Here is a 16,751-nt window from a genome sequence, read left to right as displayed (position 1 = left end):
TTAAGTTTCAGTCAAACTCTTTCAAACAGTAATGTAAGTGGCCAAATTTGCAATATCTATAAAAGTGAGGCAGAGGTGAGGTGTTCTGATGTAATAGTTGAAAAAATTCCCACCCTTCTTTTTTAAATATCTTGATTAGTGTCCAGAAAAGTTATGAGCAGCATATTGTCTTTATTTTCCAGAAAGAAAATTACTGATCATACTTTAAAATAAACATGAATCCAGATTGCAGAATATGTTCATTGCTAGAGTCACTATGCAAATGCAGTCATCTTTTTGCTTTTCATCCTTTGCTGGACTGTCCTTTGGACTAGAATTCCCTAGCATGTGATTTTTGTTTGCATGTCCCCAGGTTTCTTTCATAGCAGTTGTATATACCATTTTCCCATTTTAGAAGTTGGATCACTTTAGGTAGAAAATGTAAGGCAAGCTGGAGGCTCGAGAAGAGAGCATTTTGATGTTGTAGGGAGAGGAGTATTTTATAGCTGAAATCATAATAAAAATATAAGGACCATGAGTGCTTTAAAATATTTAAGAAATACAATAGGAGACAGAACTTTCATTAGGCAATGTTGCCGTTGTAGCAGAAACCAAAATGATGATAGCATAAAACAGTGGATAATATTCCTGGGATAAAATCTATGAGGAAAAAAATATCAGATTTAATTAAGATTTTAAGGCCCCTTTTTCATTATTAAGGGTATGTGCCTAATAAGATAATTAATGCCAACCTCAAAAAAGTGATGCAACTGAATTACCATGAGCCAAGAAAACTGGAAGCAAAGAGATAGGATAATTGTTGACTTTCAATTGACTTATTTATCCAAAATTAATTTATTGCACACCTATTACGTGCAAAGCACCATGCTCTGTGGGAGAATGTGAAATTGCACAGTATTAATAACCTATTACTCTTCTCTTCTTCATAGAAGAGTGTTATCTTTGTCTGGGTCCTGCCGAAATGAGCAGCTCACTTATAAGTGATTACTGTGGAAAGGAATTTCAAGAAAGAGTGGTGGGAGATTGGAACAAATTAAACAGGGAAGGAGGGAAAGCCAGTCCAAGAATGTGTTACTGAGCTGGTCCCTGCTGTGGGTCACTGGGCTCCATCCTACTGGGGATCCTCTGAGAAGCCAGGTGGAACATATCTCAGACTTGTTTGCCCTGCACACAGCTGGTGGTCATAGCACCAGCTAAAACAAAAAGGTAATGAGACAATGTAAGGCAAGACACAGAAGGTGAGTGAAACATACTTTGCGAATTTATCTCATGAAGATAGAACAGTTATTTATGAAGCCCTTATTAGGAGCAGTCATTATGTTAGCCTCTGGGGAAGAGAAAAAGAGAAGCAAAGAAAGATGAACAAAACATGATCCCTGCCCTTTAGGAACTCAGTCTAGGTGAGGTGGCAAGTCTGTGAGCAAGGTCAGGAGAGAGGAGTCTGAAATGCAAAGGGGTCTCAAGGGAGGAAGAAGTAATGGTTAAAGGGTCAAGGAAGTTATCACAGAGGTAACCCTGGAACTAGGTTCTTAAGGAGAAGGAAAATTATTTCATACAGAGGCTGGAAAATTGGGAGGAAGTGGAAGAGGGTGATGCCAAGTAGAAGAAACTAGGATTGCAGCCCAGGGGGGTAAAGGGTAGAGTGTGTTTAGAGTATTGTGATCTACTTAGAGGACCGTGAGGAATTATACCAATATACGAAGACTGTACCCCAGCACACAGAACAGTACAATGGGCATAGAAGTGCTCAATAAGTATTAATAGGTAATCAAGTATTATTTGTTTAATGAGTGAATTTTCTGATCTGTACCTTTAGAGCTGTGCTTTAAATGGAGCATATTGTTGGTGTGGTTGTTACTGTTTCAAATGTATAGGACTTTGAGGCACACCAGACTTTATTCCAACAACTTGGGTATTTCTTCTTGGACCAAGGTAGGGGCTTCTGTTGGTATGTCTTGTATAAATACTAATGTATCTTAAAAGCTACCATTTAATGAACACTTAAATTAGCACTGTATTCAGCACTTTACCTAGTTGGCTCATTTACCTATCACAACAACACTATGAGGAAGATACTTTTATCCCCTTTGTTCAGCTGGAGAAAACTGAGGCACAGAGGGGCTAAGTTAGTACATGGTGTGCTTGATTGTTATAAATATAGTCTCCATCCTTAACTAACAAATTCAAGTAGAAGTCACAGACAAAAGGGATTCTTTAACAGTTCTCTTGGAGGGTGTGTGTGTGTGTGTGTGTGTGTGTATTTAACTCTGTATGTTTATGTCTTCAGAGACATCAAAGAATACAAGTTTCTTCTTTTCTCTAAACTAGAACCGACCTTCCTTTGCAATGGTAGTCAATGTTTCCAAATCCTGAATTATTGATTGATGATATTACCTTCCCTATAGTGCTCCTTTCTTTTTCTTGAGCTTTATAATAAAACCTCATTAAACTGCAGAAGTTAAAATAATTCATTTATATTTCTCTATAATAAATATTTTGACAGTGCCAATCACTTGATTAAATCCTGTGAGTGATACAAAAGTAAATTAAATATCACCATTGTTTTCAAGAAACTTAGACTCTATTGAAGGAGATGAACACCAGAGTGATAAAGTATAAGTAAAAGTAAATGGCTATGGGACAAAAGAGGAACTGGCAGATGAATTCCAACTCGAGTTAGGTGGTAATTCAGTAATTCAATAATACCACATAGGAGTAGAAGCATAGAGATTCAGCATACTTGAGTTCTAGTCTTATTTTTGCCTCTGACTGAAGCACATCATTCAATCTCTACCAGCCTCATCTCCTCATCTACAAAGTGAAGGTTTGCACTAAATGATCCCCAGTATCCCTTAGAGTTCTGACAGGTTCTACCTTTGTGAGCAGGTTGCATTTGAGATGAGCATTGAAAGATGGGTACTATTCCAACATGTAGCGATGCAGAAGCCCATCCCAGATGAAGGCAGATTGTGAGCAAATCTGCAAATACAGCAAAGGCCTGGGCGTGCCCTGAGAATGGAGAGCCTTCCTGCCTAGTGTGCTGCTGTGTCAGAGAGCAGCCAGCAATAGGACTGGAAAGGTAACTTAGGGAAAGTTTAAAGAGGGTTTTGAATTCCATACAAAGGCATCTGGATTTTATTAAGGTGTTTTAAATAGCCAGAATATAATGGCAATGATTAGAGAATCATTGAGAATAACTGAGAATGAATCTGGAGCATAACAAGTGGAACAATTTAAGTAAATCAGAACTACAGAGCCAGGTAATCACTGGTCTTTATTGCATTTGAAAAGCTAAGAAAAAAATTGGAAGGTAAATGGAATATTCCAAAAAATGGAAAAAAATAATCTAACCCTATGAAATTCTTTATCCTTAATGCTGAAAGAACAATGTTACAGAATAACAGAAAAGAAGCTGGTTTGGGGTAACCTTCCTAATGCAAAAGATAAAAAGAATAAAATTTAGTAAACAAGATAATTTGATCATTAAAGCTTCAAGTGTAAACACTTATATAAAAACTTAAATAATTTCACACCCACATAGCCACACATATATAATCTTACAAACTCCTTCAACTTGTAAAAATGTTTACCAGTTTGCAAGTTCACCCATTTTTACCACACTAGCAATGTCAGTGATGATACAGCTAATGGCAGTGACTATTAGTGACCTTAAGAACACAGCTGGGTTTCTATTTTTATTTCTGTAAAACCTTCTTTCTTCAGCTAGATGATGCCTTAAAGGGCCAAACTAAAATCTATATAGTCAAGGCAATTTGTATTGTATGTTTGTGTATATATTTCACACAACAAAGGCAGCTTTTAAAACACATATACACACTCCCACACACATACTCACAAAATATGTAATGACACTTACAAAGAACCCATTTGCAAACCAACCTGGAATGAAAAACTGGACTTTGCCAGAGTTCAAAGAACCATTTCGGGTTATACAAAATTACCTCTGTTGCCAACACACTTCAAAACAGAGCTACTATAGATTCACGTACATCACTTCTGACTCGCAAAAAATAAAAATATCTAACACATTTAGAAGATACTGATGAATAATACAGACCGAAATTTTTTCTCAATGATTATGAAGGACAGAAAAAAAGGCAGCAGAATTTCTTTCCATTTGGGTGATTGCTTACTTATTCTCTTTCACTCAAATTAGAGGTAATAGTCTTGGAGAGTTTCATCTGGTTATTTGCAGAAAAAAAGTATTTATCTACAAATAGGTAGATTTTGGAATATAGGTAATAACACAGACAAACATATGTTTAAAATTCCTAATGTAGTTTATGCTGAGTAAATAGGATTGTATACCGTGAACTTTGGCAAAATGGCTATTTAGCAAGTAGAAAAGGATTCAAGGATGGTGGTTTGCCAGAGAAATACCTTAGTAGTTACTAAGAACAAGCTGGCAGGGAAATTCCACGAGTCAGAAAGAGAAAGGAATGGTGTGATTTCTCTAGCCATTCTGCTCATTGTTTATAACACAAAATGGAGATACTTTTTGTGAAAATTATTGTACATTTTTATGCTTGTGAAGGATCAGTTTGTAAAAAATGTCAGAACTTTCTGAAGATCGGCATTCAGTTTTTGACCAAATGAAAAAGTAAAAATCTAAAATATTAGGATAAGTATCTAAATACAGATTTTCTATAAACTTAGGCTTCTAATTTTCGAAAAGTGCACTAATGTGCACTTGTTAGCCTGATTCCTTCTTAAAAAGATAAAAAAGAAGACTGGCAGGAATTCGAAGCCAGCTATCCAAGTCTTTCCCTAAATACGAGTGGAGCTAGCTGTGGTAGAGGCTCACAAATTAAGCCTTACTCTGAAGGACTGAGAGCTGCTTGAAAAGTGGACTATACTATGTTTATTTCTCTGTATTTCAGGAAACAATGTATGGCACAATAAAGGTGTGTTGAGTAAAAACAACTGAAAATCTATACATTGGTAGCCCTACCACATGACAGCTATGCTACTCAGGCATTCCTCAATTCCAAGCCTAGGGGAGGAAGAAGATCTTGGAGGGTCAATAGTATAAGAACATGCAGTAATGACACAAACAAAACCCTCCCCCCCAGAAATCACTGTTCCATAGGTGTGGGATGGTTCCTGAGAAGACATGGTTTGTGCTGTGTCTTTAATGCAGTACATCCCATCTTAGGGCATGGACCATTTTATTGCACAAGAAATAGCGCAGGAAGGAATAATAAGATGATGTCACCTGTGCTAAGGCTTGCATGATTCATCCAGACACCATAATCAAAAGTTGTACATGCAGTTGTAAAGCATATCCCATCCTGGTGCTCCTCTCCTCCCCTAATCTCCACCCAGTATTTAGGCAGAATTAAAGGATGCAAAAAATCTGGGTGTGATCTGAGCCTCTGATGTGTTATCCCTGACACCAGCTGATGGTGTTAAGGGGTGGACATTGCTAAAGAGAGGATTAAACTATCTTTCAAGCAAACTCCTCCCACAGTATGTAATGAAACAGAGTTGCACTGTGTTTTGGATTGAATCCATGGTGCATAATTTCTCAGTAGACTAATATACACTCTATTTTGAATCCACGTTAATCACTTTCTTTTATTTGAAATCTAATTTAGGTGTAAATAGTTCACTTCCCATTAAGGTATAAGCTTCCTTAGTAAAATGTAAGTTGAGGACAGGTTTTTCTTATGGAAGCAAAGTTAATGTAGCTAAATAACTCTACCTAAGATTGCAACAAGAATCTTAAAAATATGACTCAAAGCTAGTTTAGTTAAAGCTTCAGTAATTTAAGGAAATTGCCTAGGCAAGTAATTGGTATTATACCAAACTAAATATTTCACAGTTACATTTGCTTTTGCCTAAAAATAAAAACTGGAGCAATACAAGGGAAAACTGCCAAGACTGAAAATAATATGCAGCAGCTGTAAGTAATTGGAAGTGATAATCATAATTAGACAAGATGTAAGATATGTATTAAAGCCCAGATTGGATCTTCCTGTTGGCAACGGGGAGAAATCCCAAAGGTCTGGACCCCACACATAGCCCACACGCTTCTCCTTCATGCCTGAGAGCCCCTCTGAAACCAAACTTGGCATTGGATCAGCCCTGAAACCACTCCCAAGGCCATGCACCATACTGTTCCTCTTGGGAAGAGAGAAAGAAGAAATGGAAGAGGTCATACTCCCTGCTTTCAAGGAGCCTGCAAACCAGAAGAAACTGGCCAGTTATCTAGCAGTAATTTGCATTAAATTAAGGTCCTCTGAAAGAAGCCAAGGTAATGAAGAGAATAAATATTTTTGTAAGATAAAATGGAGGACAGCTTTGTAAGACCAAAGAAACATTGATTTATCCAAGTATAGATCAAGAATGAAGTAAAATAGGCTTGTTCCATGGAAGACATCTCAAGCTAAAGAGAAAGCTCTATGGGGACAGGAGCCATTTCTATTTGGCTCAGTGACTCAGAGAATGCCTCACACATAGCACACACTAAATTTGCTAAATGATTGAGCAAATGAATAGCGTTTAGGTAACATTTGAGGGAGTGTTTATCTTGTGTTAAATATTGTACTGAGTACTTTAAATGTATCAGCACATTTAATCTTCATGATCACATTTGAGATACTACCAATCCTCATTTGCAGATGAGGATGCTGAACTAAGCACAGCTAAGAAACGTGCCTAGGTTAGTCTATTTAGAAAGAGGTGGAGCTGGACTTTGAACCAAATCTGGATCTACAGTCCATGTATTATGCACATCATATTTTAAAACTAGAGTGCCTTTAGCTTTACTAGGAAAGTGGGAAGAATAACAACCAGGCTTTTCTGTTCTTTGTTTTAAATTCTGATCTGTAAACCACACCAAAGTAGCCTCCCTGACATACCCCATTTCATTCCTTCTTTCTCTTAAATAAAATGTCAAACTTGAAAGCATCTAACACATTGCTCAAGGGCTGGGTATTCTCATTATCTCTCTCTTAGTTTTAAATCTTCACCCTTTTGTTTTCTTCCTCCTTTCCCTTCCCTTTTCTTTCTCCTTTCTTTCTCAATTTAAATGTCTTCTCCTTTCTTTATTCTTCTCCTCGAAACCAAAGACAATTAAATAGGTAGTAAGAAAGAAACAGAAGTTTCCTCCTTCCACACTTTGCCTTAAGAGTAAGAAATCATAGGAACAACTACTGAAATAGGGTATTTTATCAAAGCGGTCATGGATTACACAAATCATATTTAGGAATATTTTCCCACATTCAATTCAAAATACATCTGTTAAACACATTTGATATAAGATACAAATGCACATATGACAAGGAGGAATGTTCCATAATTTCAACATGTTTATAGTCCAGTGGAAGAGAAAGATATATCTTTCTACGTATATATTATACATATATATAATTTATTATAAGTAAAAAAGAATATATTTATGAAATCGGGTATAAGCAGGAGACTAACAATTCTTATTAGAGAAATTCAGGGAGCCTCATGGAGGAGGTGGTATTTTAGATCTTTAAGAAGGAATAGGACTTTGATAGGTGGAGAAGGAGAATAGGAAGTAACGCCTTTTAGGCTGAAGGATATAGCATGTGCAAATGACAGGGAATAATGAAAACACTCTATGTGTTTAGAAAATGGCTCATGTGACTGGAGCTAACAGTGTGTATGAGTCTGGATAAGTTGACTAGAACGAGATAATAGATGTCCCTGAATGCTGAGCTACACAACTTCGGCTTCCCTCCACAGGCAATGGAAACCCCTGAAGGTTGGGGCTAACGTCTTGTGGCTTCTCATATCACACAGAAGGAAACCAAACCCTCACTATAGCCCAACTACACCTGTGATCACATGCCCTTTCCCTTCTAATACTACTTAGAATGAGTAGCAGTATGATATTCATAGGCAACTAAAAACATAGCAGGAAACATACAACAGATCTGACCATCCCAGAGACACATCTGGATGTCTCCAAATTCAGGACCATATATGGGGGCCCAGGTTCCTCTACACTCCCTGTCTTTTGCTGCAAGAGGATGATGCTACAAAGTTTGATGCATGCTCTTCCCCTATAATCTGCCTCATGATCTTTCTTCCTGGTCCTGCTGAAATGCTGAAGGAAGGTATTCTGACTCTGTACAGGTCTTAGAAGGTAAGAATGAGTCTAAAAGTAGAGAGAGAAGAAAGAATAAAATATGGGTCATGAAAGTATTCTTCTGAAAAAAGAAGTCAAGATATTGTGTCCCCTTATGTGTTTATGGTGATAATATTGGAAATGGATGTGAACTTTATCATCATTCAACAAACACTTAATTGAACACTTACTAAGTACTAGACTCTGTGTTCTGTACCAGTGATAAAATACACATATAATAAATCTTGGCTTGAAGACATTCTTGGTCTAATGGGGAAAGATAGATATGTAAATATGATATTAAATATAATGCCAAATTAATTTGTCATATGGTTTTATAAAGACATTTCACTTTTTAAAGATGATATTTGAATTGAGTCTTAAAGCTAATTTCTAATAGCTAACAGTTATTTTCTTTAATTTCTTAACATTTTCTATAATTTCTTAAATAGCTGATTGGGATTTAACATGCCAAGCAAATCTAAGTGGCCCAAATAGTACTAAGACCCATAACTTAAGTACCATTAGCCTTGTACTCTAAATCACTCAGTTTACAAGTCCCCCCAAAACACATAATAAATATCAGTCAATGAGATAAACACTACATAATAATAAGATACCTAAGTCAATGGGCTACTATGCTGTAGTTTTTTAAAGTGAGATATATATATGTACTAACATGTGTATATCACTGCATTTTGTAAAAAATATTGTTACTGTGTCTGCTGCCTGGACTACTTACCTGCCATGAGTCCTTGGGGAGCCCTCCCATGTTCATTCATTATCCTTATAGTAATTATATAAATCCTAATGTTCAATATTTGCCTTTTTATTTATATCTACAACTAGAATGAAACTTTCCTGAGAGGAGATTGAGTTTATTTATCTTTTCTTGTGTTCAATTCCCAGGACCAAAAAATGATGCTCGATGTATACTTAAAGATGATACATGATATATGACTTGGCATTAGATATCTGACCTCACATTCCCTTAACTAACTTTGCTCTTTATTTTGGGGCCTACTAATTGTCAATAGCTACTTTACAGTACTTCTATAATATTCAATAATTGCAAGCAACAATGCTGCAACAGGCTCCTACTTTATTTTAGGACTAATGGAAGTATTGCATTCACAAACAACTAAAAAATACACCCATTTGAGACATCCATGAAAAAAATATATACTGTTAATTACAAAGTAATATTTAATTTTTAAATATGATATATATTTGTTATGTCTAAAACAATAGGAGGCTGAGTAGAAGATAAAGGCACATTGGAGAAAAAGATGGCATTTAAGGTATATGATAAAAAGGAATATATATGGAGACATATGAAATTGAGTAACAAAAGGATCATACCCACCTTATTATATATTGTATTTCCAGTACTTAGTACAATCCCTGGTACCTAGTTTAATAAATATTTGCTGAATGAATGAAAGAAAGCATATGGTAGATTCTCTAGCTTATAGACAAGTGGCTTGCTTCAGAAGAGATTCTGTTTTGAAGGAGAGACATACTCCTTTTAACTCTGACCTATTTATTTATTTAATTGAATTGTTCATTCAACAGATATTTCTTGAATATCCACTATGTACCAGAACTTGCCAGACATTGTGTCTGGAAACACTAAGATAAATAAAACATGACCTAGGAGAGTTTACAGTCTGGTGAGAGAAATAGATATGTACACAAATATTTGTAATGCAGCATGATAGTTGTATAAAAAGCAATATATATTGTGACCTAATGACACAATAGGGTAATCTGCTCAGCTTGTTGGAGAAAGAGAGGGGATTCAGGAAAGATTGCCCCAAAAATGCATTTTAAAGGATGAGTAAGGAGTTTTGAGAGTCTTTTATACTCTACCCACTTAATGTACTATTTAATTTGTCATGATATAAAAACGTTATCTTTGTGTGCTTGGCTTTTTTTAAAAATTTTTATTTATTTATTTATTTATTTATTTATTTTTGGCTGTGTTGGGTCTTCGTTTCTGTGCGAGGGCTTTCTCTAGCTGCGGCAAGTGGGGGCCACTCTTCATCGCGGTGCACGGGCCTCTCACTATCGCGGCCTCTCTTGTTGCGGAGCACAGGCTCCAGATGCGTAGGCTCAGTAGTTGTGGCTCACGGGCCTAGTTGCTCCACGGCATGTGGGATCTTCCCAGACCAGGGCTCGAACCCGTGTCCCCTGCATTGGCAGGTAGATTCTCAACCACTGCGCCACCAGGGAAGCCCTGTGTGCTTGGCTTTTAAGATCTATTTCTTATTTATGAAATCATTTTATGTGCTTTGCTTATTATTAGTCCTGTATTATTATACCAGTTTTATTGCACTCAAGATTCTTAAAAATACAGCAAAAATAACTCTGAAATAGCTGTCACTGAGAAGGTAACAGACCAATTAAATATTTGTTTATATTAAAAAAAATAAAACATCGTTCTAAGTCTTGAACAAGAGAAAATAATTTAAGGAGTTTTGTGGTTTTAAATTAGACTTCTTACATATCAAAACTTGAAAAGCTATCTGTTCAACAATAGACTTATTTTCTTCATCATCTTCTCCTTGTTTAAAGCTCATTTGTGATGCAAATAAAAACATCAAATAGTTGATTTTGCTCCATGTTTACTAAAGAGTAGTAGTCTCAGACCTTGAATCTCACTCACATAGAATCAACAATTGTACTGTCAAGAAAACTCCCCACTGGCAGGGGCCAATGCATCTTTCATCTCCTTTAATTTCTTAGAGTTCTAAACAACACAATTTATTCTTCTTGTAACGTGAAAATATAGTCATTGGTGAAAATTCCATTAAAAACTAGCTGTTGGTAATTCAAACTCAGTGTGACTAAAACAGCTTCTGGATTTATGAATTTGGGGGTGAAACAGTATTTTTTTAATTGCATTATTCATTTCCTAGTAGGAAACAGTGCTTGAAATCCAGGTTTCTTTAAGAAGAGGTAGTTAAAAGTATGTTGGTGGAGTTTTTTATTATTACTATTCTTATTCTTATGGTAAATGAGAATCAGTTTCAAGCAAAGCTGAGCATGCCTGTGACGGTTTCTGTAACACAATATAATTCACATTCAAAGAGGCAACTGTCCTCTGTGAAATGAAGTGGAATCTATTCCGTAGACTCCCACAGTATCCCAAACTTGGTGAATCTCTAGGTGAAACCTCTCAGTGAAAATTCAACGTGACTGTTAGCCAAGTACCCACAGGAGCTTCTCTATGTATAAAACTGTGATCTTTCCAATGTATGAATGTAATCATACAATTCAACAGCTCCAAATTCTTCAATATCTCCTTCAGTCTAAAAAGCTCAACTTTTTTCCATTACAGTCAAGGTCATTCTATCTGCCTACAGTTCCATTTCAATTCTCTCCACTCCAGGCCTCAAACTTCACAGTCCAGCAAGACTAACCTACTTTTAGATCCTAGAATACATGCCGTGCTCTCTCCTTTCCTCATGCCTTTGAATATAGTGTTTTCCCTACCCAAATGATGGTCTCCTTTGACAAAACTCTCTGTTAAATCATCCTTCCCTTGCCCAGGCAGATTTAAATACAGTTTTCTGTGTCACTGCAGTTTGCACATGCAATTCTAATGTTCCTAGGATTGGAAAAGATATTAGAAGAGAAAATCTCTTTGTTTTTCCAGCATTTTGTATAGTATTTGGCCAATAAAAAAGATCCAAAAAGATATGCATGTATATATGTATGATATCACTTAGATGTGGAATCTAAAAAAAGTAGAACTTGTAAAAACAGAGAGTAGAATAGTGGTTACCAGAGGCTGGGAGCTGGGAAAACTGGGGAGACTGTTGTTTAAGTGTACAAACACAATCAGTAGATAAATAAGTTCTGGAAAGCTAATGCCCAGCATAGTGATTATAGACAACATTACTGTATTATAACCTTCAAAGTTGCTAAGAGACTAGATCTTAATTGTTCCCACCACAGAAAAGAAATGATAATTATGTGACATGATAGAGGTATTAGCTACCGTTATGGTAGTAATCACATTGCAGTATATAAATGTATCAAATCAACACTGTTGTATACCTTAGACTAAAACAATGTTGTAAGTCAATTATATCTCAATAAAAATTTAAAATATATACTAAATGAATATTGTCCACTAATGCAAATATTTACAATGAATGTAAGAGGAATTATAATGTTAGCTGATATTTGTTGAATACTTAGTGTGCGTCCAGCCCAGTGCAATGTGCTACATGTGCTTCATCTCCAATTCTCACTGCAGCCTTGCCAGGTGGATTATATTATTTCTATTTTGCCCTTGAGAAAAGTGAAGCTCAGAGAGGTTAGTCGAATAGGCCACATGTTGTCATACAGCAGAACCAGATGTGAACCTAAGTCTGTCTGACTCCAGTGCCAGTGTTCTCTCCAGTACACCCAGCTGCCTTTTGATTATTGTTAAGATCTTGAAAGACACAAATTAGATTTTGATTTATTCTTTTCCATTTCTTTCCAGCTCCAAGTACAGCCCAGTATGGAATTACCGGGAGCGCTGACGTTCTTTTCTCCTGCTGGTACCTTGTGTTGACACTGTCCTCTTTCACCAGCATATTCTACCTGAAGAATGCCATTCTACAATAAATTTAAAGACCCATAAAAGGCTTTTAAGGATTCTCTGAAAGTGCTGATGGCTGGATCCAATCTGGTACAGTTTGTTAAAAGCAGCGTGGGATATAATCAGCAGTGCTTACATGGGGATGATCGCCTTCTGTAGAATTGCTCATTATGTAAATACTTTAATTCTACTCTTTTTTTGATTAGCTACATTACCTTGTGAAGCAGTACACATTGTCCTTTTTTTAAGACGTGAAAGCTCTGAAATTACTTTTAGAGGATATTAATTGTGATTTCATGTTTGTAATCTACAACTTTTCAGAAGCATTCAGTCATGGTCTGCTAGGTTGCAGGCTGTAGTTTACAAAAAACGAATATTGCAGTGAATATGTGATTCTTTAAGGCTGCAATACAAGCATTCATTTCCCTGTTTCAATAAGAGTCAATCCACATTTACAAAGATGCATTTTTTTCTTTTTTGATAAAAAAGCAAATAATACTGCCTTCAGATCATTTCTTCAAAATATAACATATCTAGATTTTTCTGCTCGCATGATATTCAGGTTTCAGGAATGAGCCTTGTAATATAACTGGCTGTGCAGCTCTGCTTCTCTTTCCTGTAAGTTCAGCATGGGTGTGCCTTCATGAAATGATAATTTTCTCTTCATCTCCAACTAATAAAAGTGTTCTTGCCAAATTCTACAATTTGAAAGCAAAAGTAAACCACAATGATAAAGTTAAACTATATCCTGTCTCTAAAGAACAAAGGAGTTATCAAGCTGTAAAAATCTCTTCCCTCATTACCAATAGCATTTTGAGAATTTTGCCCCACAATGACTCAGTTTTGTGATGAAAAACAATTTAACTAACATAGTACAGGTAAATCTACCATATGATTTCTTTAGTTGTAGCTAAATGTTAGATCCACTCTGGGAAATAATTCCCTTTAAAATGATAGCACAGTCCATCCAAAGGATTGCCTAGCAATACAGCATCTTTTCCTTTCACTGTTCCAGGCCAAAATTGTTAAGATGGTTTGTCAGAAAGGACACAAAGTCCAATTACCTAATATTACATGAGTTGGTAAGCACTCAAAATTTTTGGTTCTGTGGCAGGTAAGTTGGTATGCTAGATATAGTGTTCCTGTGGATAGGAGTATTTTGCCTATTTTCCATCTGAAAACATCACTCAGTTGATAGTTTGGTATGCATATTGTATTTCAAAAGCTCCAAAATATATTATAACAAATATTCCATGCTGGTATGCAGCAGATCAATCCCTGAAATAACAAATTCTGCAGTTAAATCTTTCTCTATAGCCATGTCAGCTCAAACAAACAAGGCCAAAAAGAAAAAAAAAAAATTACCATGCTTTATTTCTTCTTATATGATATATGTAAGATGTGTTCAAATGAAGACCAGCCACCGGTGATGAAGAATATCTTAAAATCTACTAATTATTAACTTATCAAGGATATTAAATTATTTCTATCATAAAGAATGAAAACTACATTTTTGAAAGAAAATGCGGTTACTCTAAGAAGTATTATATTACAAGAATAGTTTGTTGGTGTTACTCTTTACTAAAGAAAGACCATAGCCTTGAAAGCCATTTTACAGGTTTAATAAAGTTACCAATTTCACTATACCTAGACAGATTTCTGCAAATAGTTCCCTTTTGCAAGTCATAATAACAACAAAACACCTACTAATATAGTTAGAAACAAGATATTTCACAGAGGTTTTATACATTTAAGATATCTAATATTTTGCCCTGAAAGAAATGTATATAAGTAAAATATAAGTAAAATTTAGTCCCAAAGTACACCATAAATCTGTTTTAATTAGAAATGTGAATCCTAAATGAGGAGGCATAAACGTACAATATTTCCACAAAATGGCAATAATATGGCATAATGCTATTAAATTTACTCACTGTAATAATTTATTACATTATTTTGACTGATATAAGGGTTTTTCTTAAACACATATGGCATTTTAACTTTGATTATTATTGATTTGCTTTTTAAAAATATTCTTTGTGGAATTGGTGAGTAAACTACAAAATATTTTTTGTGTGTATTGCAGCTTTAAAGTGGCACACTCCATAATAATCTACTTACTAGAAATAGTGGTGCTACCACAAAAGTGTTAACCATCAGTACCATTGTTTGGGAGAAAGAAACAGATCAAGAATGCATATTATACAGTGATCGCTTTCCTAGAGTTAAAAATACCTCCTCTTTGTAAGGTTTGTAGGGTAAATGTGAGGTAAATTGAGGTATAAACTATGGATGAACCAAATAATTAGTTCAAAGTGTTGTCATGATTCCGAATTTGTGGAGTCTGGTGTTTTTCCCATAGGATGTGACAGAAGTACAGTCATAGCTCAGTAGCTATATGTATTTGCCTTTATGTTAGAAGAGAATTTCTTGACTGACTTTTTAAATAGAGGAGGTATTCACGATGTTTTTCTGTATCAAGCAGCATTCCTAGTTGTTAGGCCCCTGGACAGAGTGAAATCATGAGTATTTATGAGTTCAATATTGTTCAAATAAGGCTACAGTATTTGCTTTTTTGTGTGAATGTATTGCATATGATGTTCAAGTAGATGATTTTACATTTATGGACATATGAAACGTCTGATTATTCCATTTTATCAGTCCTGATTGTACAAGATTGTTGCAATTTCAAAATAGCAGTTTTATGAAACTGATTTATCTTTTGATCTATAACAATTTTTCTAGCTATTCATTTCAGCATTATATTTCCACGGGTTTCATTTGTGGGACTCTTTTTGTTGCCCCTGAATTTTTTTCGAAGAAAGAAAAATAAAGAGCAGTTGAGAAAGGAGAGTAGAAAGAAAAGAAAAAGACTGAAAAGGGAAAGAGGTAAAGGGAGAAGCAAAAAAAAAAAAGAAAGAAGGAAGAAAGGAAGGGAGGGAGGGAGGAACCAGAATATTAGGGTAGCTGACTTAATACATTTGCATTCTTTTAACTGCAACTGGTGTAATTATGTTTTACAACGATCCCATTTGAAACATAAGTCCTGTTACACCATTAAGTTCCTATTATGCAGCAATTATATAACAAAAAGTACTGCCCAAATTACAGTATTGTGTTATGGGGTGACACTAAAAGTTTTGAGAGAGAGAATGTCAAACTTAAAGCCACTTTTGGGGAGTTTGGACTTAACTGAAAAATTAACGCTTCATCATAACGTTTAAGCTATATCTAGAAAGTAGACTGGAGAACTGAGAAAATTACCAGATAATTCAGGACAATATATATATATATATATATATATATATAAATACCCCAGCGTGTGAACTCAGAAAACTCTGAGAAATTTATCAAAGCCAATTATCTATATTGATCAAATTTACTGCATAATTGTTAATTTATCCATTGTGCTTAGCTTTGTGACACAGCCAAAAGTTATCTATTTAATCTTTTCAATAAAAATTGTTTTTTGAAACTCAGAAATGATTTAAAAAGAGGTCAGGTTTTTAACTATTTATTGAAGTATGTGGATGTACAGTATTTCAATAGATATGAATATGAATAAATGGTATGCCTTAAGATCCTTTGAATATGTATTTACTTTAAAGACTGGAACAAGCTCTTCCTGTCTTTTAGTAAAACATCCGTATTTCATAATCTGATGTAAAAATATGTTGTACTGTTTCCAATAGGTGAATATAAAGTCAGTTTATCAATTAAAATATGTATTTGACTCATTTGAAAACTCTATTAGTTTAAGGGAAAAAGAAAGAAATAGTAAACATATTTCTGCTATTCCCTTCTTCATTTTCTGCTGCATCCACTGTACCACATTCACGTCTTTCAGATACTCCAATGCAATACAAGGTGAAAATGTTAGATGCTACAGTTTTAAAAGGATCCATTTTGTAGCCTTTCTCTCTATTGCTGATTCCCAAAGTGTCTAATAACCTGAACTACATCTAGCCTAAAGAAGAAATTTTCTGGAAAGATTTTATTATCAATTATTTAGAACTTTTACCTGCTGAA

The 16,751-nt window shown here is 35.2% G+C and overlaps 1 protein-coding gene across 1 annotated transcript in view; it reads left to right on the top strand.

Annotated features, from left to right (window-relative positions):
* Window positions 1-16,444, top strand: part of NEGR1 (neuronal growth regulator 1) — a 914,829-nt gene extending 898,385 nt beyond the window's left edge. The window contains exon 7 of the mRNA XM_007182922.3: window positions 12,624-16,444. Coding sequence (XP_007182984.1) covers window positions 12,624-12,748 — 125 coding nt within the window. The 3' untranslated portion in view covers window positions 12,749-16,444. The remainder of the gene's footprint in view (window positions 1-12,623) is intronic.
* Window positions 16,445-16,751: the final 307 nt, after the last annotated feature.

Source organism: Balaenoptera acutorostrata, chromosome 1, assembly GCF_949987535.1.
Source record: "Balaenoptera acutorostrata chromosome 1, mBalAcu1.1, whole genome shotgun sequence".
NCBI lineage: Eukaryota > Metazoa > Chordata > Mammalia > Artiodactyla > Balaenopteridae > Balaenoptera > Balaenoptera acutorostrata.
The sequence above is the reverse complement of the archived record's forward strand: the minus strand, read 5'-3'. Positions and strand labels throughout refer to the sequence as shown.